General features: G+C 39.8%; 2 protein-coding genes across 9 annotated transcripts in view; one reads left to right on the top strand and one right to left on the bottom strand.

The window, feature by feature from the left end:
- ADCK1 (aarF domain containing kinase 1) overlaps positions 1–7,596 on the bottom strand; it is a 146,097-nt gene extending 138,501 nt beyond the window's left edge. For 4 of the 8 annotated variants that reach the window (XM_072839502.1, XM_072839505.1, XM_072839506.1 and 1 more), the window contains exon 1: positions 6,819–7,596. The gene's annotated coding sequence lies outside the window, so the exon portion shown is untranslated. Of the gene's footprint in view, positions 1–309; positions 414–6,545; positions 6,782–6,818 lie in introns of those variants that run through there. The other 4 variants (XM_072839499.1, XM_072839501.1, XM_072839503.1 and 1 more) reach the window with 3 other exon arrangements.
- SNW1 (SNW domain containing 1) overlaps positions 6,940–25,794 on the top strand; it is a 33,673-nt gene continuing 14,818 nt past the window's right edge. The window contains exons 1-3 of the mRNA XM_072839497.1: positions 6,940–7,097; positions 11,638–11,791; positions 17,175–17,336. Of these exons, the coding sequence (XP_072695598.1) occupies positions 7,084–7,097; positions 11,638–11,791; positions 17,175–17,336 (330 nt within the window). The 5' untranslated portion in view covers positions 6,940–7,083. The remainder of the gene's footprint in view (positions 7,098–11,637; positions 11,792–17,174; positions 17,337–25,794) is intronic.

Genomic DNA, 25,794 nt, shown 5'->3' with positions numbered 1-25,794 from the left:
TCCTTTGTCTCTCATCACCATAGAAACCCACTCTGACTTAAGAACCGTCTTTCTTGCCAGTTTCTATGACCCAGCCCTCTATTTAAGTCCTCCTTCAGCTCCGAATCACCTGCTGAATTAAATCTAAGCTCCTTGATCTTGGCTTCCGGGACCTTCTCTAATTTGCTCCTTTTTTATTCTCTTTTTAGAGATAATACATTCCTGGAGCAGAGGTTAAAGCAGATCAATGTCAACCAAAATATTAACAGTAATAACTAATATATTTACATAGTGCTTTAGAGTTGAGTGAAATATATTCACCTACATTACCTCAATTAAGTCCCAAAATCGCTCCATGATCCACGTACAGCAGGCAACATGGTCAGCATTTTAAGTTTGATAAAATTGGGGCCCAGAGAAGTTAAGTGTCTTGACTGATGATAACAAAAGCAAAAGAAATGTAGACAAAAATTAAATTTCTCTACAACTTGCAGCCCACTGATAAATTCTTGAGACAGAGTACGGCATTCCTCAAGGAACTCACAACTGCCTCACTGTTAATGCTTTGCTAAAGGCAAAAAGCAACTTTAGCTTGACAATAGCCAGACCTCCAGGATCCCATAAATCTTAACATATGAAAATCTCTTTAGAATTTTCCTTTACAATCAACCGCCTCCCCCATTTAAGAGTATATAATCAATCTCTCCTCACAATCACAACGCAGCTCATCCTGCCCACAGGTCCTGTTCTGCTTTGATAAAACCTTTTTTGCTCCCAAAACATCTCAAGAATTCTTTTTTGAGGGCAGCCCCGGTGGCGCAGCAGTTTAGTACTACCTGCAGCCCAGGGCGTGATCCTGGAGACCTTGGATCAAGTCCCACATCGGGCTCTCTGCATGGAGCCTGCTTCTACCTCTGCCTGTGTCTCTGCACCCCCCCCCCGCACCCCCCCTCTCTCTGAATAAATAAATAAAAAATCTTTAAAAAAAAAAAAAAAGAATTCTTTTTTGACCATTCACTCCTGACCCATATCACATCACTGACCATGATAACACAGTTTATTGGTGAAGTATAGCTTGAATCTGTATCTTCAAACTCCTAGATCATGCTTGCTACACTACATGATGTGATCAATAATCCTGCATTTAGCAAAATAGTTTTTTTTTTTCCCCTTTTGGCTTATATCCTGTGGTAGACAGGATTCTCAGATCTATCCCAAGATCTCCTCTTGGCCCACCCCTCACATACATGCCCAGCATTAATCCCTGGGGCTGTTAATACAATGTCGTTATAGGACAAAATTGACTTTGAGACAAGGAGATTATCTGGATGGGCCTGACTTAATCAATGAGCCCTTTAGAAGCAGAGATTCTTCTCCAGCGGGTGGCAGAAGAGAAAGTCAGAGATGTGACGCAGCTGACCTGGAAGAAAGCAAATGTCCATAATAGGAAGGCCTTAGAGAGGCCAGCAAGAGGTGAGGGTGGCCCCCACTGACAGCACACAACAAAAGAGGGACCTGAATCCTACAACTGCAAGAAACCAAATTCTGCCAACAACAAGAATGCACTTGGCAATGGACTTTTCTGCAGAGCCTCAGCCTGATGAGATCCAATCTGGCCAACATTGTGATTTCTCCCTGTGCTACACTGGGTAGAGAAACCTGTCAAGCTGTGCCAGCCTCTGAGCTAATAAAACCACTAAGTTTGTGGTAATCTGTTACATGACAATAGAAAATGAATGCATTTTCCATTTCCTTTCTAACAATAGACAGAACTAGACCAGGCTTTTTTTTTTTTTTTTTTTTAATTGTCAAACAGTAAAACTGACTTTTTTGGTATACAGTTTGATGAATTTTAACAGATATATAGATGCATGTAACCATCACATTCAGGATATAAAACAATTCCATCACCCAAAAAAACTTCCTTTGGAGGTCACATCTGCTCCCCACCTTTATTTTTTATTTTTTAAAAATATTGTATTTATTTAACAGAGAGAGAGAGAGTGAGAGAGACAGCACAAGTAGGCAGAGCAGCAGATAGAGAGAGATGGAGAAGCAGACTCTGCTGAGCAGGGAGCCGTATGAGGGGCTTGATCCCAGGGCCCTGGAATAATGACCTGAGCGCAGGCAGATGCTTAACTGACTGAGCCATCCAGGAACCCCTGCTCTCCACCTTTAATCCCTGGCAACCACTGATCTGTTCTCTATCACTAAAATTTTATCATTTCAAAAAAGTCATAAATGGAATCCAATCCTTGAATAACATGGGTTTGAAATATGAGGTCCACTTATATGTGGATTTTTTTCAATACAGTACAGTATTATAAATGTTTTTTCTCTTATAGTTTTCTTAATAACATTTTCTTTTCTCTAATTTACCGTATTATAAGTATTAAGTTACTTTATTTCATGTTAAGTTATAGTAGTTAGCTTTTAGTGGAGTCAGAATTATACAAGGATTTTTTTTTTAAGATTTTATTTATTATTCATGAGAGACACACAGAGAGAGAGAGAGAGAAAGGCAGAGACACAGCAGAGGGAGAAGCAGGCTCCATGCAGGGAGTCCAATGTGGGACTTGATCCCAGGACTCCAGGATCATGCCCTGGGTCGAAGGCAGGCGCTAAACTGCTGAGCCACCCAGGGATCCCCAGGATTTTTGACTATATAGAGAGTTGATGTCCCTAACGTCTGCGTCACTTGAGGACTAATGTAATAATATAATCTTTTGAGAATAGCTTCTTTCACTCAGCTTGATGCCTCTTGGCTTCATCTAAGTTGCATGTATTAATAGTTTCCAGAATGGAAAATTTTTAAAACTCTTTATCTAGAAATTTAAAAACTAGATAAAAGTAGCATACCTGGCTGGCTCAGTCGGCAGAGCATGCAACTCATGATCTCAGGGTTGTGAGTTCAAGCCCCATATTGGGTATAGAGCTTACTTTAAAAACAAAAATAAAAACAACCCTAGAAAAAAGTATCAAGAATAAAAGGATATTGACACTAGAAGAAATCTTTGATATTATCTGGTCCAACTCTATGCTTTTACAGATAAGGAGTCTATTTCCAGTGAGGGTTGAGGACTTGCCCAAGATTGTTCAGGCACAGGAGAGGAGAGAGATTCAACCCTCTTTGTAGCCAAGTAAACCACCAAAATCTACACAGTGGGGTGCCTGGGTGGCTCAGTCAGTAGAATGTCTGCCTTAGGCTCAGGCCAGGGTCCTGAGATTGAGCCCCACATCAGCCTCCCTACTCGGTGGAGAGTCTCTGCTACTCCCTCTCCCACACCCCCTGCCTGTGCTTTCTCTATGTCTCTGTCAAATGAATGAATAAAATCTTTTTAAAAAATCTATAAAATGTGATTAATGTTAAGACTGGGGGAAGAACAAGTATTATTGGAGCACAGAAAATAAACATTGTATAAACTCCTTTCCATTGCTAATGATAGAGAATCAACTCAAACTAACTTGAGCCAACAAAATAATTCATTTGCTCACTACTTTAAAAATTCAAGATGATAAAAATAAATAAATAAAAATTAAATTTAAAAATTCAGGATAGTGTGGTCTTTAGGTACTGCTGAATCCAGGAATTCCCATGATGTTGTCCAGAGGTCTCAACATCTCTCAATCTCTTATTCTCCTCTTTACCCTTCTGGTTTCCTTCTTTCTGCATGGTGGCCTCATTTTTTCCTGTCACAGGCTCTCGCTATCTGCCAGGATAGATAAATACTGGTAACTCAAGCCTATAATCTTACAGCTTCTGATCCAAAAGAAAGATGGATGCTTTCTCTCCATTGATCAAATCTCTGGCCATTCCTTTCAGTGTCCTTCGCTGGTTTCTGAACTGCCAAACTGTCCAAACTGCCTCTGAACCATTTCTCCTCTGTGGCTATACTCACTCCCTAGGTGATCTCATCTAGTATCATCAATTTACATACCATCTACCCCAGAAAGTCTCCAGCCCAGACATTTCTCCCCACACTTTGAACTTGTATATAAAACTGCTTACATGACATCTTTAGTTGGCTGTCTTTGCCAAATAACCATTTCAAATGTAATATGTTCAAAACCAAACTCCTGATCTTTTTCCACAAAAATGACCCTCTTGCAATTTTCCCATCTTAGTAAGTGGCAACTCCATCCCTCTAATTTCTCAGACAAAAACCTTTGGAGCCATCCTTGATTATTCTCTTTCATACTTCACATCAATTCTATCATTAAAATTTGTTAATCTTACTTTCAAAATAGATCCAGATTCCAATCTCTTCTTACCATCTCTACTACTACCTCCCTCCCTAAACCACCAGCATCTTTCCCCTGAATTATCACAAAAGCCACCAAACTGGTCTCCCTCTTCCCTTCCTTGTTTCTTGGAATCCATTTTCAACACAGCAGTCATAACAATCTTCTTAAAACACAAATCAGGTCACGTGTTTTCTCTGCTCAAAATCTCCAATGTGATTTCTACATACTGCAAAAGAGTGATCTCTCGAGATATAATAATAAGTGAAAAAAAGGAAGGTGAAGAAAAGTGTGTGTGGTATCTACCATTTGTCTGAGTAAGAGAAGCATAGAAATATATATGTATCTGTGTATATTTTTAAGTGAAAGGATAAACCATAAAAATTTTTTTCTAAGGTTTGTCTATAGGGAGAGGAGAGGAAGACAACAGAAGTGTCAGGGAAAGAATCTAGACTTCTCTAAATGTACTACCTATTTGGTAAATTTTGGCTTTGAAGCCATGCAACTGTTCCACAAAGCATTTTTTTTTTAAATTTTATTTATTTATTCATGAGAGACACACAGAGAGACGCACAGACACAGGCAGAGGGAGGAGCAGGCTCCATGCAGGGAGCTCGACATGGGACTCAATCCCCGGTCTCCAGGACCACACCCTGGGCTGAAGGTGGAGCTAAACTGCTGAGCCACCTGGGCTGCCCACATAAAACATTTTTTTAAGCAACGCCTAAGAATCCAAAGCAAAAAGAAATAAACCTGACTATCAAATTAGTGGATCCCACAGAGAGGAACTACTGCAAGTCACGGTTTATTTATTTATTTTTAAGAAATCTCTACACCCAACATGGGGCTCAGCCTTACAACCCTGAGATCAAGAGTTGCGCGCTATACCAACTGAGCCAATCAGGTGCACCCCTCCCTAAATAACATTAAAGCAATGCAATTTAACTATACACACCTAGAGAGATATACTCTAAGGGCAAAAAGAATTATTTAAAAAAAAGCAGAAACTATTATCATTAAGCATATGTTTAGTAATCATTTTAGTAATGTTATTCTGAAACTATTTTATATATACAGTAGGGTAAAACAATTATGTTAATTTTGTTAATAAATTGTTATTGCCATATGTAATTATGTTAATGCCATTAGGCACCAAGATTTTCAGAAGAGATATGCATATAAAAATCAAAGTTAAGTAAAATCTGTGTAATCCTAAATTTGAGTTGAAAAATATTAATGTAAATGCATGGTGCATTTTCTCAAAAAATATGTGTGTATATCCAAATTTTTTTGTTCTGTTGACTAAAGAGGCTTACAAACAATAATCAACCCAGTAACAATGAATATTTATTTGTAGCATCCAGATTGTTTTCTCTAAAATATCGCTTTCCCACTTAAAGGAGGGCTTCTTGGAGAAATGACTGATTCCAAGTCATTCCAAATGACTTGGAATCAGTATATCTAGAAAAGTACTAGATGAATCTACAACATCTTGTCACACCAGAAATTTGAGTCACCCTGGGTAGTGGATTCTGCTTCTGCTGCTCAAAGTAGGGTGTTTGGTTCAGGACAATTCAAAGAGCTGTACACTTACGGTGTATGCATCTTTCTATATGTGTCCCATACTACAACTAAAAATTTGTTATCTACTTTTTGTCGTGGAAGATGTCAAACGTGTTAGTATAATAAACATCCAATTCCCCATTATCCAGCTTCAACAGTGATCAGAAATGGCTATTCCCATTTCATCTATACTCCACCCACTTCCCTCTCTCCAATATTTGTAAGCAAATTTCATTTATCCTATCAGTTTGTCAAAGATTATGGTTAGGGGCTCAGTCCGTCAAACCTCTGCCTTCACCGCAGGTCATGGTCCCAGGTTCCTGGGATCTAGCCCAAGATCCAGCCCAGTGTGGGGCTCCCTGCTCAGGGAGAAACCTGCTTTTCTCTCTCCCCCAGTACCCACCCCCTATCTTGCTAGTTCTCTCTCTCAAATAAATAAATAGAATCTTTAAAAAAAAAAAAAAAAAAAAGATTATGTCTTGGGACACCTAGGTGGTTCAGCGGGTTGAGCATCTGCCTTTGGCTCAGGGCGTGATCCTGGAGACCCGGGATCGAGTCCCAAGTCCGGCTCCCTGCGTGGAGCCTGCTTCTCCCTCTGCCTGTGTCTCTGCCTCTCACTCCATGTCTCTCATGAATAAATAAATAAAATCTTAAAAAAAGATTATGTCTAATCCATAATCTACGTTAAACACATAGTCTAAACACGCACATACATAAAAGCATACATAATACACCAAAGAAGTGCTGTAAAGGCAACTTACCGAGGATCACACCAGACCTCCCCAGGACAGTGTTTTGGGGGTGGGGTGTGGAGGTAGGGGGCAGAGTTCAAAGAAAAGTTTCGAGTGTGAGTATTTTTGGAGCGTTCCCAAACTCTCCCTTCGACAGTCTCCCGATTTCCCATTGTTTTAAAACCCTGTCACCCTTTTATTTAACGTTGCCATTCCCAGGATACTCTTCTTGTGTTGGGGATGACTACACGGGGAATGAGACTGAGTGGGGAATAAAATAAAGCGGTTTAAAAGGCACCTCACCTCCGTTATTTTGGAAGAATAGGGAACGCCCTATTCCGTCACAGGGTACCAGCGATGCATCTGCCTTAACTGAAGCCTTAGTCTCATGATAACCGCGCGGTCGGCTTAGGACAGAATCGCACTCTCTTGTCCAAAGAACTACGAATCCCAGAAGGCCGTTCGGCCGAGGCGCCTGCGCATCGCGTGCTCCTTCCTTTCCCCTCCTCGTCCAGGGGAAAGACCCGCCCCGCGGTGCTGTCGCTCGCGCTGGAAGAAGCGGAAGAAGATGGCGCTCACCAGGTGGGTTGTTGATGGGGGTCCTCGATACGGAAGGGTCTGGGAGTACCCACGTTTTTTATTTCTCTGCCCACTGTCTCCGGGCGGTGACCTGGCGCGGGGCACAGAGCGACATGGGCTGGGACCGCGGCTAGGCCCTCCTGCAGGCCTCCGGGGCGACTAGGCCTCACGGAAGCTGGGGTCTTTCCTCAGCGGTTTCCCGGGTCGAGTTCGTCCCCTCACGAGGGCCGAGAGCCTTGGCGCGACAAATAGTTCTCCGGCCTCGGATGCCAAGGAGTCGCATCCCGGGGTTGTGGAGAGCGCTCCGAGCGTCCGGTCCGCGCCTCGGGCGGGCGCGGTGGGGGTGTGGAGGGCAGTGGCTTATTTGTCTGGACGAAGTGAAGCGGCGGGAGCCGACGAGCCGGCTTTACCGCCGTGTGTCTGCCGAAGTCTCGTCTGTGCCCCGAAACCAGGATTCCTGAAGAAAAAAAAAAAAAAAAGATGTGAGGTGAGGGGCCCGGCACCGAACACAGATCTTTTTTTTTTTTTTTAATTGGCCACTGTCTACTAGTAATGAGCCGCTGCTCCGCACTTTTAACTTTGGACCTTAGAATTTCTTACGTAGATAGAACCACTTCAGATTTTTGCTGTTCTCGGTTGCCTTGGTAACCGCGTGTAAAGTGGTCCCCGCCTTTGGGGGGGGGGGGGAAGAGAGATTCCGAGGAGTTACATAACTCCTGCTAGTCCGCGACCTGCTGCCCCATCTGAGAAGAAAAACTTCCCGTATGCGGACGCAAGCAGGAAAAGTTGAGTTGTCAAAGATGCCTGTGAGGGAAATCGTTTTTGGGACATCGGCTTGAGCTCCCTAAACATGCTTGATTCTCCTCACGCTTCTTTTTCCTGGCTGATGGCAGTTATGGATCCCACAAAACGTTTTAATCAGAAAGTTTTGGGGGGGAATTAATTTTGGGTGCCTTGCTCTCTCTATATCCTAGGGCCTGTGTGTATACACACACACACACACACACAAAGCCACCTAACAGTCTTTGCAGGGAAGGTAGGGTCCAAGGCATACAGATACGGAAGAAAGAACAGCACAGAATGCTCACTTGTGTGGTAGTAACCTTAAGTGCAAAAAGAATTAGACTGAATAAGTTGGATGAACTAAGGAGTTCAATTTAGTAAGCAGCAAACATTTGAGTGCGCCTCCAGGTGGGAGGCACTGTGGCAAAGATTCCCAGGGTTGTGAGGGAAGGTATTTGTGGAAAAGGACACAGGGAAAATAACAGATCTTGTGGGTTATTGTGTGCAATTAAAATTGCAGCGGCAGAATGCAGTCCTTAAATGGCTAGTCTTGGAGGCTACATAGTTTTCTGATTTCAGTGAGCTCTGGTTGATTTGATTGCAGGTGAAGTGTTACCTTATCTCCAAGACCTACCAAGGATTACTTAACGGCAGGGACTTAACATATTGATGTGTTGCAGTATTGGTGTCACCAGTTATTGTGACTAACTAAAGATTTGAGGTCATACTGATTTAGTCCTCTAAATGCAACTGTATTTGGGGTTATGTATCTAATAATATTACTTGCATTTAATATGCTTTATTTGGTAAAGGGGAAAGGGTAGACCAAGGTGTCTCAACAGTGGGCAGTCCCCGTGGCTCAGCGGTTTAGCACCGCTCAGCCCAGGGCGTGATCCTGGAGACTTGGGATCAAGTCCCATGTCCCGCTCCCTGCATGGAGCCTGCTTCTCCCTCTGCCTGTCTCTCTCTCTCTCTCTCTCTCTGTCTGTCTTGAATAAATAAAATCTTAAAAAAAATAAAAATAAAAGATGTCTCAACAGTGGCACTGTTGAGGTTTTGGACTGGATGATTCATTCTGGTGTGGGGCTGTCCTGTGTATAGTAGTAGGATGTTTAGCAGCATCTTTGGCCTCTATACATTAGATGCCAGAGGCACCTCCCTCCCCTTCACCCATTCCCTATCCCCTAAGTCTTGACAATCATGTCTCCAGACATTATCAAATACCTACATTGTAGTTATTTTGCCACCCAGTTGAGAACCACTGAGGTAGACTTTCTGCTTACATATACAGCCCACAGCCCACTATGTACCCCTTTCCCCTATCCTGCCACCACAGGAGTGTGCCTCTTGTGGGAATGTCATCTTTTACAAGGAAAAGCAAAATTAAGACCCTCTGGAAGGCTAGAGTATGTTCAGACCCTAATCCAGGCCAAGTTACTTGTTTACTGTATCGTCTGGACCCTTTGATTTGGCAGGCTGCCTGCCTTTGGATCATCTTAGTAATCAGTTCTTACAGCAGAAGGTAAAGAATAGAGAAAATAATAAGTATTTTGGCTTCTTTACACTATCTTTGTATCCTTCCTATGAATTGGGTATATGAGTTATACTGAATAGAATTATGGTAAAAGCCCAAAACTTTTGACTCCAGTCCTCCATCCATTCATTCATCATTCAACAAATACTTGTTGAAGATCTACCATGTGCCAGACACTGTGCTGGTTTTACAGTATTAAATCAGTGCTGGTTTTACAGTATTAAATCAGTCTGGCAAACTCCTTTATTTTCGAAGAGCTTACAGTCTAGGAAAGGCAAACTACTTATCTATCTGTATGTAAACAAATCAATAATGCAATATCAGGTAGTGATTAGGAATAAAATAAAGATAAAAGGACAGAGAATGACTCAAAATGTGGAGTGGGGTGGTGGTGTTTTGATTGAGATGGTCAGAAAACAGCTCTGGGGAGGTATAATTGAGCAGAGAAATCAATGCTAAGAAACAAGGACTAAAAGATCTAGGGTGGGGGCACCGGCTGTCTCAGTAGAGCATGAGACTTGATCTTGGGGTTGTAAATTCAAGCCCCATGTTGGATGTAGAAATTACTTAATAAATCTTTAAGAATGAATGAATGAGCGATGCCAGGGTGGCTCAGTGGTTGAGCATCTGCCTTTGGCTCACAGCATGATCCCAGTTGTGGGATCGAGTCCCACACCGGGCTCCCTGAGAGAAGCCTGCTTCTCCCTCTGCCTATGTCTCTGTGTCTCTCATGAATAAATAAATAAATAAAATATTTTTTTAAAAATTTTCTTAAGAGTTTACTGTAAAAGCACTGTAGGAAAGGATGTGCTGTGAGCTAGACAATGCCTAAAGAGTTAGGGATGAAAGAAGCTGAAAGCATGATTCCTGCAAGTTTCTGGTGAGAAAAAGAAAGGTAAATGAGTAGATAATTCTAAAACAGTAAGACAGATTATAATAGTGGTATATAGGGGGTCTTGTGGGAGCATGGTAGGTGCAACAAACCCAAATTGGGGGGAATTGTGGAACAGATCCAAATAATCAAGTATGTATTGAATAATATTTAGACACTGTGTGAAGGGGGTTCATCGATTTTCTCATTTAGTACTTAGAGCAACTCTGTGAGGTAGGTCATCTTTTGATCTGCCTCTACAGATGAGAAAACAGGTTCAGAGAGGTAGGTAACTTATCTGGGTTACTACCTTGCATAGGTAGGATTTGAACTCTGGGTTCTTATCCATCATAGTACCCAACTCTAGAATAGATCCCTCTTGTGTATAGCCCTCTGTATTTTTTCCTTCAGCTTTAATACAATTTGTGATTGTGGATTTGTATGAGTAATTGTCTCTCCTCTGCAAGACGTAACCGGTCTTTCTCAGTTTATAGTCTCATTGCCTACCTAGCACAGTACCTGCACCCAAGTGCTCAATAAATATTTTGAATAAATAAGTTCTGTTGCTTACTGAAATATGCTTACTAACCAAGAATTACAAAGAAACCTTAACTTTTCCATTAAATGTATTATTTATTACTGGAATCCTTTTGTGGTACTTTGGGATATCTCTGTAGTAACATTTATCACACTTCAAAGTTGCTAAGAATTGCTTGGTAGAAAGGCTGCTTTGATTAAAGAGTAACAAAGTACATATTTAGGATTTCTGCTTTGAATCTTTGACTTCCTAAGTTTTAAACTGCATTCTAAATTAGATACCTTTGGTAAAACACACTTAAATATGCAGTTTATATTTTCTTTCTTTTGTCCACCTCTTTGTTACATTCAGTGCTAATCCTTGTTTTTTTTGTATTGATGCTAAAATAGTTAAAAGTAAGAAGCATAAGAGTAAAGCAGTTAAAAATAAGGAGTATGAAAGTAGGAAAGACACTAGTGCAACTGTATATTGGACAGTTGGCCACTGGTAACTGAGAATGTTTCCTTGTTATAAGAAAGGAAACGTAGAAGCATAAAAACTCAATAGTTTATTTATTATATGAAATACCTATTAATTTTTTATTTGGGCATCATTTGCCTGCATCCTAGTCAAACGTGTTTTACTGTATATCTCTGAGTACTTATTTCTTTCCAGACAAAATAAAATGACTGATATTTAATACTGCCATAAATCATTGACATGTTTGACCTGCTAAAGAGAAAAAAGTATTATGGTAAAATAGCCTCTGATGGCCAAATTGCAATGATCTAATGTGAGAATTTTTTACAATTCTGACTTTCATTATCTTTGCTTATAGCTTTTTACCTGCACCTACTCAGCTATCTCAGGACCAGCTTGAGGCTGAAGAAAAAGCAAGATCCCAGAGATCAAGACAGACCTCACTGGTCTCATCCCGAAGAGAACCTCCCCCATATGGGTACAGGAAAGGCTGGATACCTCGATTATTAGAGGTAAATAATTGTGCTAACACTTATTATAATACCCTTGTAAAATAAATTTAAACCATAGAACGTCTGCACATGAATGCCAATATGCTAGAAATCCTGGTGATGAGTTCCTAAGACATGTACTCCTCTTAGGGCATTGATCTTTTTCTTCTGGCTTAGTATCACTGCTTTGTGAACATGAGAGAATTATACCTGGTTGTGTCGCTTCTTAATGTCCAACTATTAAATGTACAAAAAAAACTAACATACCCTCTATAAATCTAGCAATTACCGCAGAGGGAAAATAATAGGAAAGTAAGAGGAGAAAATGAAAGAACAAGTTCATGTTCGGGTGCCTTTCCCTCCCTTCTCCCTATATGCACAATGCCACATAACCCTGCAGAGACAGCTTTCCTCCAGGGAAAACTCCAGCAGTGTTTCCTTTTCTGATTTCCTTCCTATTAAGTATAGTGGCAAGAGCACTGGCAAGGAGTTTAAAAGAATAAATAATAAGAAGTGTTTTTGCATCATACCTGTGCTGGTTACTGTTTAGTCAGCAGATCCTGACCTCTCTTCATCCGTTTTCTTGTTTTCAATTTGAGAATGTTTCTATATGTCTAATATACAGATTAATTTTTTAGAAGCTATAAGAGTTTTTTTTTTAATATTTTATTTATTTATTCATGAGAGACACAGAGAGAGAGAGGCAGAGACACGAGCAGAGGGAGAAACAGGCTCCATGCAGGGAGCCCGATGTGGAACTCGATCCTGGGGTCCCAGGATCCCTGGGCTGAAGGCAGGCGCCAAACTGCTGAGCCACCCAGGCGTCCCAGTATAAGAGAATTTGATTGTTGGTTTGGAGGCAGTAAGGAGAAAGATGAATCTAGACTGATCTTTTTATATCTCTAGCTTGTTTCCAAAAAAGAAACTTATTTGACAGTACCTGTCCTCCTAGTTACTGTGTATCTTGTACTGCAGTTCAATACGTAATCCTTTCCCTAATTCCAGGGCAGATTTCTCATGCTTGACCACCTTTTTCATCTAGGGAGAAAAGCAAATATTTGAGACTTAACTATTTTGCCTCCCCAAGACCACTTCCTCTTTGATTGAGCCTTTTTCTTTTCCATCTCTTAATATTCATTCTGACTCCTGCAAATTTCCTTCCTCCACTTCCCAAGGAATGTACCTGCCCTATTAAAAATCTCTCTTCTTAAACCATTCATTTTTGTAGCCAAGTATCTTCATTTTATCACTTTCTTACATTCTTTCCTTTTACAGTTGTGATTTTTACCTTACAATGTGATTTTTACCTTACAATGTCCATGCCTTTACCTTTTTTCATATGCTTCCACGTGGTGTTCATAGTGAACTAAGCATTCATTGGACTGAAATCTGTTGCTTCACACCCTGCAAGATGCCATCTGCATTCTCAGCCTCTCCCATGTTTGGCATTCTCCCTGCCTACCAGAACACTCTGTAGAGCCTGGAAGACAAACTCCCAACTAGATCATGTCATAAAAAATTTCCTTTTTTTTTTTTTTTTCTCAGCCCTCTTCTAGACTTAATTAATATTCTAATATGCAAAGACCAGTCTTATTAATATTACTAAGGCATTGTTGTTGTTTCTTTTGTTTTCACTGATAGTATATTTGTAAGAAGCAGGACAAAATAAAAGATAATCAAGGAGGCTATAATGCCCACTTACCTGGGACAGAAAGGTAGTGATTGGCATTATCAAACCAAAGGATAGTGTGTCTCTTTTGAGGGATGATAGATATTCTTTGTTTGCCTCTCAACAGATTATAGGGCAGGGGTGGCAGGCATCATTTTACATACAACAGAAATCTCATCCTATTTCCATTTCAGCATTAGGACAGTCAGGGACTATTAACTTTTTAAAATCTTACTTGACGAATGGTTTCATATATCCTGGTGGAACAGAACAGTTTATTTGAAAATCAAACAAAAATGGCCAGCTAATCTGGAAATACTGTGAATGCTTTTGTAGGGGAGTGAACGTTCTATGGAGAAAGCATTTTGTTCTAGTTTTCAAAGGAAAAGCTATGATTTTCTGGCAGGCTTAATGACCACATAATGCCACATCCACAGTTCTAAAGTGCTTATTCTAGTTCAAGAACCCTAGCAAATCTGAGCATGTGTCATATTGATGGCCTGGGTACAGGTAGCACCTTTCTTGGAAATGCTTTAACTATTTTCTGCCTAATTTGTAAGAAAATGTCTCCCTCGCCCTTACTTTTTGTTTTTTAAAATGTCAAAATTACTCATTCATTTGGGGAATATAAATAATAGTGAAAGGGAATAGAGGGGAAGGGAGAAGAAATGGGTAGGAAATATCAGAAAGGGAGACAGAAGATGGAAGACTTCTAACTCTGGGAAATGAACTAGGGGTGGTGGAAGGGGAGGAGAGCGGGGGGTGGGGGTAACTGGGTGGCGGGCACTGAGGGGGGCACTTGACGGGATGAGCACTGGGTGTTATTCTGTATGTTGGCAAATTGAACACCAATAAAAAATAAATTTATTATTTAAAAATAAAATGTCAGGGATCCCTGGGTGGCGCAGTGGTTTGGCGCCTGCCTTTGGCCCAGGGCGCGATCCTGGAGACCCGGGATCGAATCCCACATCAGGCTCCCAGTGCATGGAGCCTGCTTCTCCCTCTACCTATGTCTCTGCCTCTCTCTCTCTCTCACTGTGTGCTTATCATAAATAAAATTAAAAAAAATTTAAAAAAAAATTTAAAAATCAAATGTCAAAAGTTTTCTTTAGCAAGTCAGCATATCATACCTAGGAAATCATATATCCAGGATCCAATGGAATATTTCTTGAAGGAGGAGGTCTTTTAAAAGTCGTTATTTACATAAAGTTTCTTCATCAAATCACCTCTAAATGATTTTAATATCTTTTCCTATCTTGTTATATGGGATGAATCACTGAATTCTACTCCTGAAAATAATATTGCACTCTATGTTAATTAACTAGAATTTAAATTTAAAAAAATTTTTTAGATATTTTATTTATTTATTTGAGAGAGACACAGACACAGGCAGAGGGAGAAGCAGGCTCCATTCCATGCAGGGTACTGTGGGACTCGATCCCCGGTCTCCAGGACCACACCCTGGGCTGAAGGCGGCAGTAAACTGCTGAGCCACCCAGGCTGCCCACACAAAGCATTTTTTTAAGCAACGCCTGAGAATCCAAAACAAAAAGAAATAAACCTATCAGATTAGTGGCATAATCCCAGAGAGGAACTACTCCAAGTCACTGTATGTATGTATGTATGTATTCATTTATTTATTTTTAAGAAATTTCTGGACCCAACATGGGGCTCAGCCTTACAACCCTGAGATCAAGAGTTGCATGCTATACCAACGGAGCCAATCAGGTGCACCCCTCCCCAGAGGGAGAGGAGCAAGCTCCATTCAGGGAGCCCGACGTGGGACTGGATCCCAGGACTCCATGATCATGCCCTGGGCCAAAGGGAGGCACTCAACCACTGAGCCATCCAGGCATCCCAGGAAAAAATATTTTTAGAAATATTGAGCATCTGCCTTCAGCTCAGGGCATGATCCTGGAGTCTTGGGATCGAGTCCCATGTTGGGCTCCCTGCATGGAGCCTGCTTCTCCCTCTGCCTATGTCTCTGCCTCTCTCTGTCTCTCATGAATAAATAAATAAAGTCTTTAAATATATTTTTTTCCTATCATTTTTTAGTAGTACTGATTTGCCCTTTTTTGAGCTAAAAGAGAATTTTAGGGGCACCTGGGTGGCTCAGTGGTTGAGCATCTGCCTTTGGCTCAGATCATGATCCTAGAGGCCTGGAATCAAGTCCCACATCAGGCTCCCTCTGCCTATATCTCTGCCCCTCTCTCTGTGTCTCTCATGAATAAATAAATAAAATCTTTTAGGGGGATAAAAAGGAATTTTAGTTCAGTAAAAAATACAAAATTTTTTGGAGTCAGAAGATCGAGTTCAATTCCTGCCTATGCTAGCCATGACATCTTAGGGAAATCACCTAACTTTTCTAAACTTGAATTTTTTCCATATGAAAATATGAGTTATTGGAGAAATAAAAGAATTAAATGAGTGTGGATTCTGTACATTATAAGAAGGTCCTAAATGAATACTACTAAATTTAACAAAAATATTTAAAAGTTATATTTGATAAATGTTTGATAAGCTACCTTTTTTTGTAATGTTAAACTTCATCAACTGACTTGACTTAGCTTGTTCTACTTTAGAAGTTTTAGTCCTCTCTTCTAAATAATTGTATATAGTCACCATTAAAAATGTGGTGAACTCATTTCTGAGGCCTTCCTATTCTATTATTTGCTTTTCATGGGACATGAATAAATGTTATTGAAGGGAAGCCCAGGTGGCTCAGCAGTTGGGGTGTGATCCTGGAGTCCCAGGATCAAATCCCACATTGGGCTGCCTGCATGGAACCTGCTTTTCCCTCTGCCTCTGTCTCTGCCTCTCTATCTCTGTCTCTCATAAATAAATAAATAAAATCTTTTTAAAAAATGTTATTAAAATCTGGTTCCAAGAAAAAATTCTTTACATTTCTGTGCTGTTGTATCTTGAACTGCACCTAAGTAAAAAAAAATCGTATATGCTAAAACTAAAAATCTTCTCATTGCCCTAAACATTCTGCTTAATTTCTTCCTGCCACATGGATAGAAATCCAAATTCCTTGCCATGGTCTAGAATCCCTTTCGTGATCAGGTGTCTGTCTGCCCATGCAAACTTACCACCTGTGTGTCTGCTCCTCTGTCCTCAGCAGGTTCCAGCCCCACTGGACGCTTGTTTCCTAGAACATTCCAAGTTCTTTTTTTTTTTTTTTTTTTTAATGATAGTCACACAGAGAGAGAGAGGCAGAGACACAGGCAGAGGCAGAAGCAGGCTCCATGCACCGGGAGCCCGATGTGGGACTCGATCCCAGGTCTCCAGGATTGCGCCCTGGGCCAAAGGCAGGCGCCAAACCACTGCGCCACCCAGGGATCCCTCCAAGTTCATTTTTGCAGCAAGGCCTTCACACTATTTGCTCTGCCTAGAAAATGCTTCCTTCAGATCTTCCCATGCCTGATTTCTCATTATTCGGGTTTTGGCTCACATCACAAAGGCTGTCCCAACCGCACTATCAGAAGTAGCCTCTCATTGCAATCCCATTATATTTTCAAGGCATTTACCACAAGCCAAAGATTAGGCTTTTTATATTTTTGCCCACTAGAATGTACACTGTTCAAGACCAGGGACCTCTGTTTTCTCTGTTGCTGTATCTCTAGCATCTAGCATAACAAGGGCTCGATAATTATTTGTTGAATGAAAGAATATATCTTGAATCTCAAGTTACTATTAAATATTATTCTTATTTCTTTTCTTTTTAATATATAGGATTTTGGAGATGGAGGTGCTTTTCCAGAGATCCATGTGGCCCAGTATCCACTGGATATGGGACGAAAGAAAAAAATGTCAAATGCACTGGCCATTCAGGTGGATGCTGAAGGAAAAATTAAATATGATGCAATTGCTCGGCAAGGACAGTCAAAAGACAAGGTAATCTTCTCAATGATTTTTCCCCCATTGGTAAAAATTTTTTGAAGAGGTTTGTTTGTTTTTTAATTTTATGGAAATGATACATATCTGGCCATTTAGTTTTGTTAAAGGTATCAATGAGGGGCACCAGGGTGGCTCAGTTAGTTAAGCCTCCAACTCTTTTTTTTTTTTTTTAAGATTTTATTTATTTATTCATGAAAGACATACAGATAGAGAGAGAGGCAGAGACACAGGCAGAGGGAGAAGCAGGCTCCATGCAGGGAGCCTGACGTGGGACTCGATCCTGGGTCTCCAGGATCAGGCCCTGGGCTGAAGGCTGCGGTCCAGGATCAGGCCCTGGGCTGAAGGCGGCGCTAAACCGCTGAGCCACCCGGGCTGCCCAAGCCTCCAACTCTTAATTTCAGCTCAGAGTCCTGGGATCCAACCCTGTGTTGGGCCCCGTCCTGAGTGGGGAGTCTGCTTGAGGATTTTCTCTCCCTCTCCCTGTGCCCCTCCTCTTACTGGTGCGATCTCTCTCTCTTTCAAAATAATTTTTTAAAAAAAGGTAGCAATGAAATATACGTAGGATAACTGAAGATAGGGCTTTATAACAATACGAACAGTATATTATGACTTCATAATAGCAATGACTTTTTTCTTTGAAGTCTCCAAATTGGTGAAAACTTCTATATACTTAGGGTTTTCATCTATTTGTTTAATATTTAAAAAACAATTTGTAATTGTTTAACTTTAATTGTTTTAAGTTCTTTTATAGCACTAACATTTCTTAAGTGCTTGAAAATTGTTAAAAATCTACAATTCTGGCACCTGTCAATTTATATTCGTCTATAGTTTGCTAATTCTTCTCGTACTTAAAAAGTACTTGCATAGATATTTAATTATTTTAGCAATTCCTTTGAATTACACAGACTTTTTTACCCATTAAGCATAAAACTGGCACTTGCTATCCAGATTTATGATGGGCCTGCTTACAAAGTAATCCAAAGACCAAAAATAAAATTCACTTAAAATAATCTCATCACAGAGCAGCTACACTCAGAGCTAAGAAACTGTTTTTAAGAAGACCTAGTTTTGGGATCCCTGGGTGGTGCAGTGGTTTGGCGCCTGCCTTTGGCCCAGGGCGCGATCCTGGAGACCCGGGATCGAATCCCACATCAGGCTCCCGGTGCATGGAGCCTGCTTCTCCCTCTGCCTATGTCTCTGCCTCTCTCTCTCTCTCTCTCTCTCTGTGACTATCATAAATAAATTAAAAAAAAAAAAAAAAAAGAAGACCTAGTTTTTTTCTCTTGTAAATAAGTGTTCCACATAAAGGTAAGATCTCTTTAAAATTGAAGATGTTGGGGAAAAAACTTGAGAAGTTTCAGTACCTGTCCTTTGTCTCTCTGTCCTGGAAACATTTTCATTTTACCCTCTAATAGCACTGATGACAATGCATACTCTGTTTCTGCATCAAGACTGCTGAGTTATTAGGGAAAACAGTTACACTGTCATGCAAATCTGTGTCTTAGGTTTCAGCTGGGCTCCCTTGGTGTTCCTCCAAGCTCTAATTCCTACTCCTCTCCATCCCCTCTCAGCTGAACAGGTGACTAGGTGACATCTGTTTGTATATAAAGACTAGTGGAAGAAAATTGTCTACTTTCTTTACCCTGCACTTGGCTTTCTGTCTTGACTTTTCCTTTTGTCTCTATAAGAAAGCTCTTCTGTAAACCTAACCTTGCCCTAGTGTATCCTGGATCTCATTCCTTTCCCTCTCCTTTACAGCCTCACTTTTTCTTCATTCTTCTTCTCAACTGTGACTTTTACCTCCACTCCTCTATTGGCTCCTTCCTATGAGCTTTTAAATAGGCTTGCTTTTCTCATCTTTTGTAAGAAAAGTTTTCTCCTGATTACCCTCAAGGCTCCCTCTAGCTACCACCACATTTCTACCTGATTTTCTTAACTTTCTTTCATTCTTCATTTCACTGTAATACAGCCTCCCCTCAGCCAGTCTGCTGAGAAAAACTCTGGCAAAGGTCTCTAAGACTCTGTTTCTCTCAACACCATCTCTGACTAATCTAATTTATTCCCTTAGCTAAAAATGCCACTCATTTTGGCAACTGTTGGATCTGTGTCTCCAGCCCCATTTTCTCTCCTGGGCTCTAGGTCCTTATATCTACTGTCTGCAAGGGCAGATCTATTAGATTTTCCCAAAGTGCTACTCATCAAATCCAAACCTAAATGCATAATTTTCTACTTAATATACTTTCTCTATTCTCTAACTCAGTGACTGGCAGTGATATCCTCCTGATTGACTATTCTAAAAGCCTGGGAGTTCTTTTTTTCCCATTATTTTATTGATTTTTTTTAAAATACACTAATAAATTCTCACTGTAGAAGATACCAACAGTACATAAGTATGTATATATAGTCCTGTCTACTTCTCCCACTTTATTTCCCAGAGGTAAATACTTCCCAGAGGTAAATATAAGAAGTATATACATATTTTACACATAAACATCTTTTTTATATGAATGAGATTTTAATATTCATAACTTTTATAGGCTTGCCTTTTTACTTAATATGTTTTAAAGATTTTTATTAGTACATATAGGTCTGCTTTATTTTTTTTTTAAGATTTATTTACTTATTTTAGGGAGATGGAGAGTGTGTGAGCACACCCATGTGGGAGAGGTGCAGAGGGAGAGAGAGAAACTCAAGCAGACTCCACGCTGAGTGCAGAGCCCAACGTGGGGCTCAATCTCACAACTCTGAGATCATGACCAAATCCGAAACCAAGAGTTAGAGGCTTAACTGACTGAGCACCCAGACACCCTGGTCTGTTTTATTTTTTAAAAATGTGTGTAGAAGTCCATGGTGTGCATGGGCCTGAATTTTTATTTTTCAGCATTGGCGGTTTCTTTAAAAAAAAAAAAAAGAAGAAAGCATTGTTATTTCTGATTTTTTAGTTTTCAGACAGTACTTTATTCAAGATCCATATGCAGATACTTTTTTTGCACCTGAATATTTGTGTAAATAAATTCTTAGTGGATTTATTGGGTCAAGGGATATTCAGATGTCAGATGTGACATATAAAGCTGGTATGTTCTCTAAAAAGCCTTTGTTGAGTACTCATTCCATTCTGCTTAGTCACCATGGTTTATCTTCTTCCTTAATACTTCTCAAGTATTTGCTCTTCTCTGCTACTTGATTCAGGCCCTTATCATTTCTTGCTTTATTTATCACAGCAGAATCTGAAGCCTCTGCTTGGCATTTGTCTTACCTGCCTAGAAAAACAAATTTATCCTTGTTTGTTTGTTTGTTTAACTTACTCTCTCTCTCCCATGTATACACACACAAGTGTACATGCTAAAAATCTTTCCATGGCCTTTAGGGTAAGAACCAGCCAACCTCCATATTATAATGGCCACTTACCCCCTTTCTTACCTTTCTAGCCTAGCCTCAGCTCACATGACTAGAATACCAAATTCTAAAAATAAAAAGTCCAGTTTTAGCCATTCTATTTATTTTCAGTACAAAATAATCACTATTGTACATGGTTGTTAGAGTACCTGTCCTAGAGAAGAAAAACTTTCATGGCACCCAGCTGGCTCAGCCATGGAGCATGCAAATCTTGATCTCCAGGTTGTCAGTTTGAGCCCCCACATTGGGGTATAAAGATGACTTAAAATTTTTTTGTATATATAAAGATTTTACTTATTCATCCATGAGAGACACAGAGAAAGAGACAAGGGGGCAGAGACTCAGGCAGAGGGAGAAGCAGGCTCCACACAGGGAGCCCGATGTGGGACTTGATCCTGGGAGTCCAGGATCACGCCCCAGGCCAAAGGCAGGCACCAAACCGCTGAGCCACCCAGGAATCCCCTAAAATTTTTTTTTTTTAATGGACGCCTTGGTGGCTCCATGATTAAGTGTCTGCCTTTGGCTCAGGTCATGATCCTGGGGTCCTGGAATTGAGTTCTGCATCAGGCTCCCCACAAGGAACCTGCTTCTCCCTCTGTCTATATCTCTGCTGCTCTCTCTGTGTCTCTTATGAATAAATAAGTAAAATCTTTAAAAAATATAATTAAAAACATTTTTTAAATCTTAAAATAAAAAACTAAAAAAATAAATAAAAATTAAAAAAAAAAAAACTTTCAGGCATTCTCTGTCAAGATCTGCTGTAAGGAACTATTGGCGACTCCCCTAATATGCCACCTTCTCTCTTACTATAGGAACTTCCCGTGGATGTCCTCCTGTGCATGGGAAAGCCCCCCACCTTTGAATTCTATCGCTTTCAAATCACAGCTCGCTCTTCACTGTTTCAGGGTACTCTTCCTAATGTCCCTTGGCTAGACAGAGTTTCCTTCCTTCTTCCATGTTTATCATAGGAGTCATCACCTTTTGCTGTACCTACCCATTCATGACTATCTATGTCATTTGACTGTAAGCTCTATTATATCTTTAGGTTTCCTCTTTGGCACCTAATTTAGTCCCTGACAGCTTGGCCCACAGACATTCATCAGTGGTTATTGAAGAAGCAATAGCAGTTTTCATTGAATAACAGAAAACTACCTCTCCTGAGCCAGTAGGGAAGCATAGTCCATTCCTGCAAAAGGAAAAATAGATCCCTATACAGTAGGACATATATTGGAAATGTCCCCTGTACCGTGGAGGCCTTCACTAGGCTTGCTTTGTTTTGATACATCTCTCCTTCTTTGGAATAATCACTATTCTTTATTGGTATGTGCTACCTCTCCTGTCATTGCTTGGGGAAAGCAACACTTTAGGACAATAGTTTGGTGTTGGCAGGTTGACTAATTTTGAGTGACATACTGTTTTAGCCCATTTTGCATTAAATTTCAGATTTGGAAACCATGAATTTTCACTGACCCAGAGAATGAAAGTTTTCTTCTTTCTCTAACAACTGTGTATGTTGGTGATTATTTTGTTTTGAAAGTAAAGTAGAAATATTAGAACTGTTTGTTTTTAGATTTCAGTATTCTGGCCAAATAAGGTCTCTAAAGTAATAGTCCTTTGTACACTGAAAGCTTTATATGTTTGTCTATAATGCAGCCACTAGAGATGAATCCAAAATTTGTAGTTTATAGAAGTACCACTCAGAGGTTCATACTAACCCTAAGTCTTAGCCTCTTACCCTAACCTAATAGGGGAAACTATGCATGCATAGGATGTATATAGGAAAACTCTCTACCTTACTCTTAATTTTGTAAGTATCTTAATTTTTTAAAAAGTGGATGGGTTAACGCATGAAGTTTTTTAATGCATTTAATAATTCAACATTAACTGGTACATGTTGGCAAATGCATATGGAAAGAGGGGACACTTCTTGATCGTTTGGGACTGTCTTGAGCATTGTGTAATGTTTAACATAATTGCCACTACCTATTAAATTCCTGTAGTGCCTTGAAGGTAGCAGCAATGCCCAGTTTTAAAACCACCGACTTTCCTGTTTTGGAAGTAGAAATTGGCTACTAAATATGGCTTTAAAATGGGGCTTTAAAAATTCATTATCATTCAGGGGCTGATATTCACAGTCTTTGACATAAGAAGAAAATAGCTTATTGGGTTATTGAATTTGCATTATAGTGCAAAGATTTCTGATTTATTTCAGAGATCTGGTTTTTTTCAGAAACCAGAGTTCTCACTGAAATATTAATAGTGAAAGGTCAAGAATGGTAAATGCTATCCCTGGGTATAAGAGATTAAGAAAAAGGCAAGATTGCAAGGGATAATATTCTAGGGCAAGTCTAAGGCCATAGATCTCTACATGTAAAATAAATACTGTATACATAAGACTTATAGTAATACAAAATTGGTAGAGGAAAAAATTTCTTGAATTAAATTTTGATGGAACTAAATGCTTTTATTTTTCCCCAGTTGTGACTTGAGTGATAAATCTTGAAATAAAATCCTTGGTATTTACATTTTTCCTTCTGGAATAGTTATATGGGAAATATTGCATATGTGATAATTACCCAAAAGAATGCCTGTAACGCCTTCCTCCCCCCAAAGAAGTAACTCCCAGCAACTTTAAACTGACCCCAAGATTGTATATTGCCTTGTTCCTATGATTTCACAAACTAGCTAAGCCTAAAGATAGTGTTTGAGCTCATTTGTGCTCCTCATACCTTCTAGGGTATATTGTATTTTTCAGATAACCCTCCCCAGCCCCCTTGCCTCCTGGGATATACTGAGTTTCTTCCTCACATTTGATTCTAAAGCAATAAAAATTGGGGGTTTTATAGTTAATTACCATGGAGGAATCTTGCTCTTCAGATGTCCTTCACTCAGCTTTGTGAGATGCTAGAATCTTATTGATGCTCATTTAAAGGATTATTAACTTTGGAATACCCAAATAAGAAGCAGCAAATGGCTCTTGTATGCTAAATTATGTTGAGCACATATGACTACCAGGGAGCCATTTACTTAGAATCCCTTCCTGTAATGATTGCTATGTAAAAGTAATTAACTCTTCCTAGTCTAGATATTATTTTCTAGAGTATTATTATATAATTGTAAACTCATGTGGTATCAATTTTTCCATCTTGAAAAGAAATATGACTTTTGAGGTCAGTTACTTACTAGCTGTGTGATCTTAATGTACTGAGCCTCACTCTTGTCCCCAGAGTGAGTTTTAGGTCCCTTCCAAATAAACACTGAGAGGTTGATGATACTAGCAGTTCACATATCAGTGGTCATGTTTTGTGGTAAACTATCTACATTTTCTTCCCTCATCCTTAGTCTCATTCCTGAGAAAAAACAAGCTAGGGATTTTAGTCTGTAGCCATGAGATACTTTTTTCTGAGAAATCCACAGATTATAGAGAACATTCTATAGGGCCTAAAATATAATCACCTTTAGCATAGAACTGAGCATCTCTAAAATTCATATATTCATTCATTTGTACAAAAAATACTGACTTGAGTGCCTCCTGTGGAGCAGGCATTGTTACAAACCCTGGAGATAACTAATGAATAAGAGATTCCTCATTAATAACAGGTATAATTATTGTACATACCTCAGAATTGATAACAGAAAAGTTCAATTAGTTAATATATATAAGGCAAAGAATAGTGCCACAAAATAAGTGCTTAATAAATTTTAGTTAATATTATTACTTTAATAGAGTATATAAATAAACAAGTAAAATGGAAAATAATTCCATACTATGAGCAATGCTTTGAAGACAGTAATCAGAGTGCTGTGACACTGAGTGATTGGGTTGGGAGGAGTTGCTGCTTTAGCAAGGGTAGTCAGGAGAGGCCTCATCAATGCATTCATGACCATTGAACTGATACTCAAAGGTTGAGAACTCACATGGAGAACTAGGAACAATACTTTTAAGGCCCAGAATTTGGGGAAAAAGCATGTTGTGTTCAAAAAACAGGAAGAGCTAATGTAATTGAAGCATAATGAATGAGGAAGTGAGAGGTACAGGGGGAGATTAAAGCCACTTTGGAAAGCCAGGTCAGGTTATATAGGCCATGAAGTGTTTTTTGCTCTGATGTTTGAAGTAAGAAATTAAGAATAGCCTGCATTTCCTTTAAGGTAGTTTTTGGCTATCTATCTATCTATCTATCTATCTATCTATTTATTTATTTATTTATTTGAGAGAGGGATTGAGAGTAGAAGTGGAGGATGGGGAGGAAGAGGGACAAGCAAAGCAGACTTTATGCTGAGCACGGAGCCCCATGTGCAGTTGGATCACCACCACCACCCAGTGGCTTAATAACAACTGAGCCACCCTGGCACCCCTTCTTCAAGCTTTTTTTTTTTTTTTAGATTTTATTTATTTATTGAAAGAGGATAGGGGTTTAGGGGCAGAGGGATAGGGAGAAACAGGCTCCCCAATTGAGCGGGGAGCCTCACGAGCCATGATCCCAGCCTGGGGCCCTTTGAGCCAAAGGCAGACACCTGACTGAGCCACCCAAGCACTCCTCCTTTAAGCTGTTTTTGAGTAATGGCATGGTAGAATGTAGTTATTGTTATAAGACTTTGGCTTATAGTAGTGATTTCTGAAGGTCTCAAGTACCTGGGAATTTGGTTTTCTCTCATATTCATTAGTTGTTCTTTTTTTATATGTGTATCACAAATTCCTGACTCAAGCAGCAAAATCTAGAATGCCCTCCTTTTGCTAAATTTCCAGTACCTCTTTTTTTTCTCTAAAGTCTGCCATGTAAGTTTTTATGAAAGTATTCAAAAAGTATAGATGGACCCAAAAGTAAGTAATACTCTGTTTGGTAGGAGCCTACCATTAGCGTCAGCCTCATAGAAACATGGCAAACCCAGTAGAAATTATAGCCATCCTAAGTTTGGATAATGAGTATGAAATAAGTTGTGTATATAGAATATGTTTTGTTTTTTCTTTTTTTCCCACAGAAGAAAGTATTCTGGGTTTCTTAACCATGGCACATGTTTATTTTCTTAGTCTGTGAATATAGTTGATGCCAGAAAAGAC

This window comes from Canis lupus, chromosome 9, assembly GCF_048164855.1.
Source record: "Canis lupus baileyi chromosome 9, mCanLup2.hap1, whole genome shotgun sequence".
NCBI classification, from domain to species: domain Eukaryota; kingdom Metazoa; phylum Chordata; class Mammalia; order Carnivora; family Canidae; genus Canis; species Canis lupus.
Note: the sequence above shows the minus strand (reverse complement) of the source record. Positions and strands in the feature narration are given on the sequence as shown.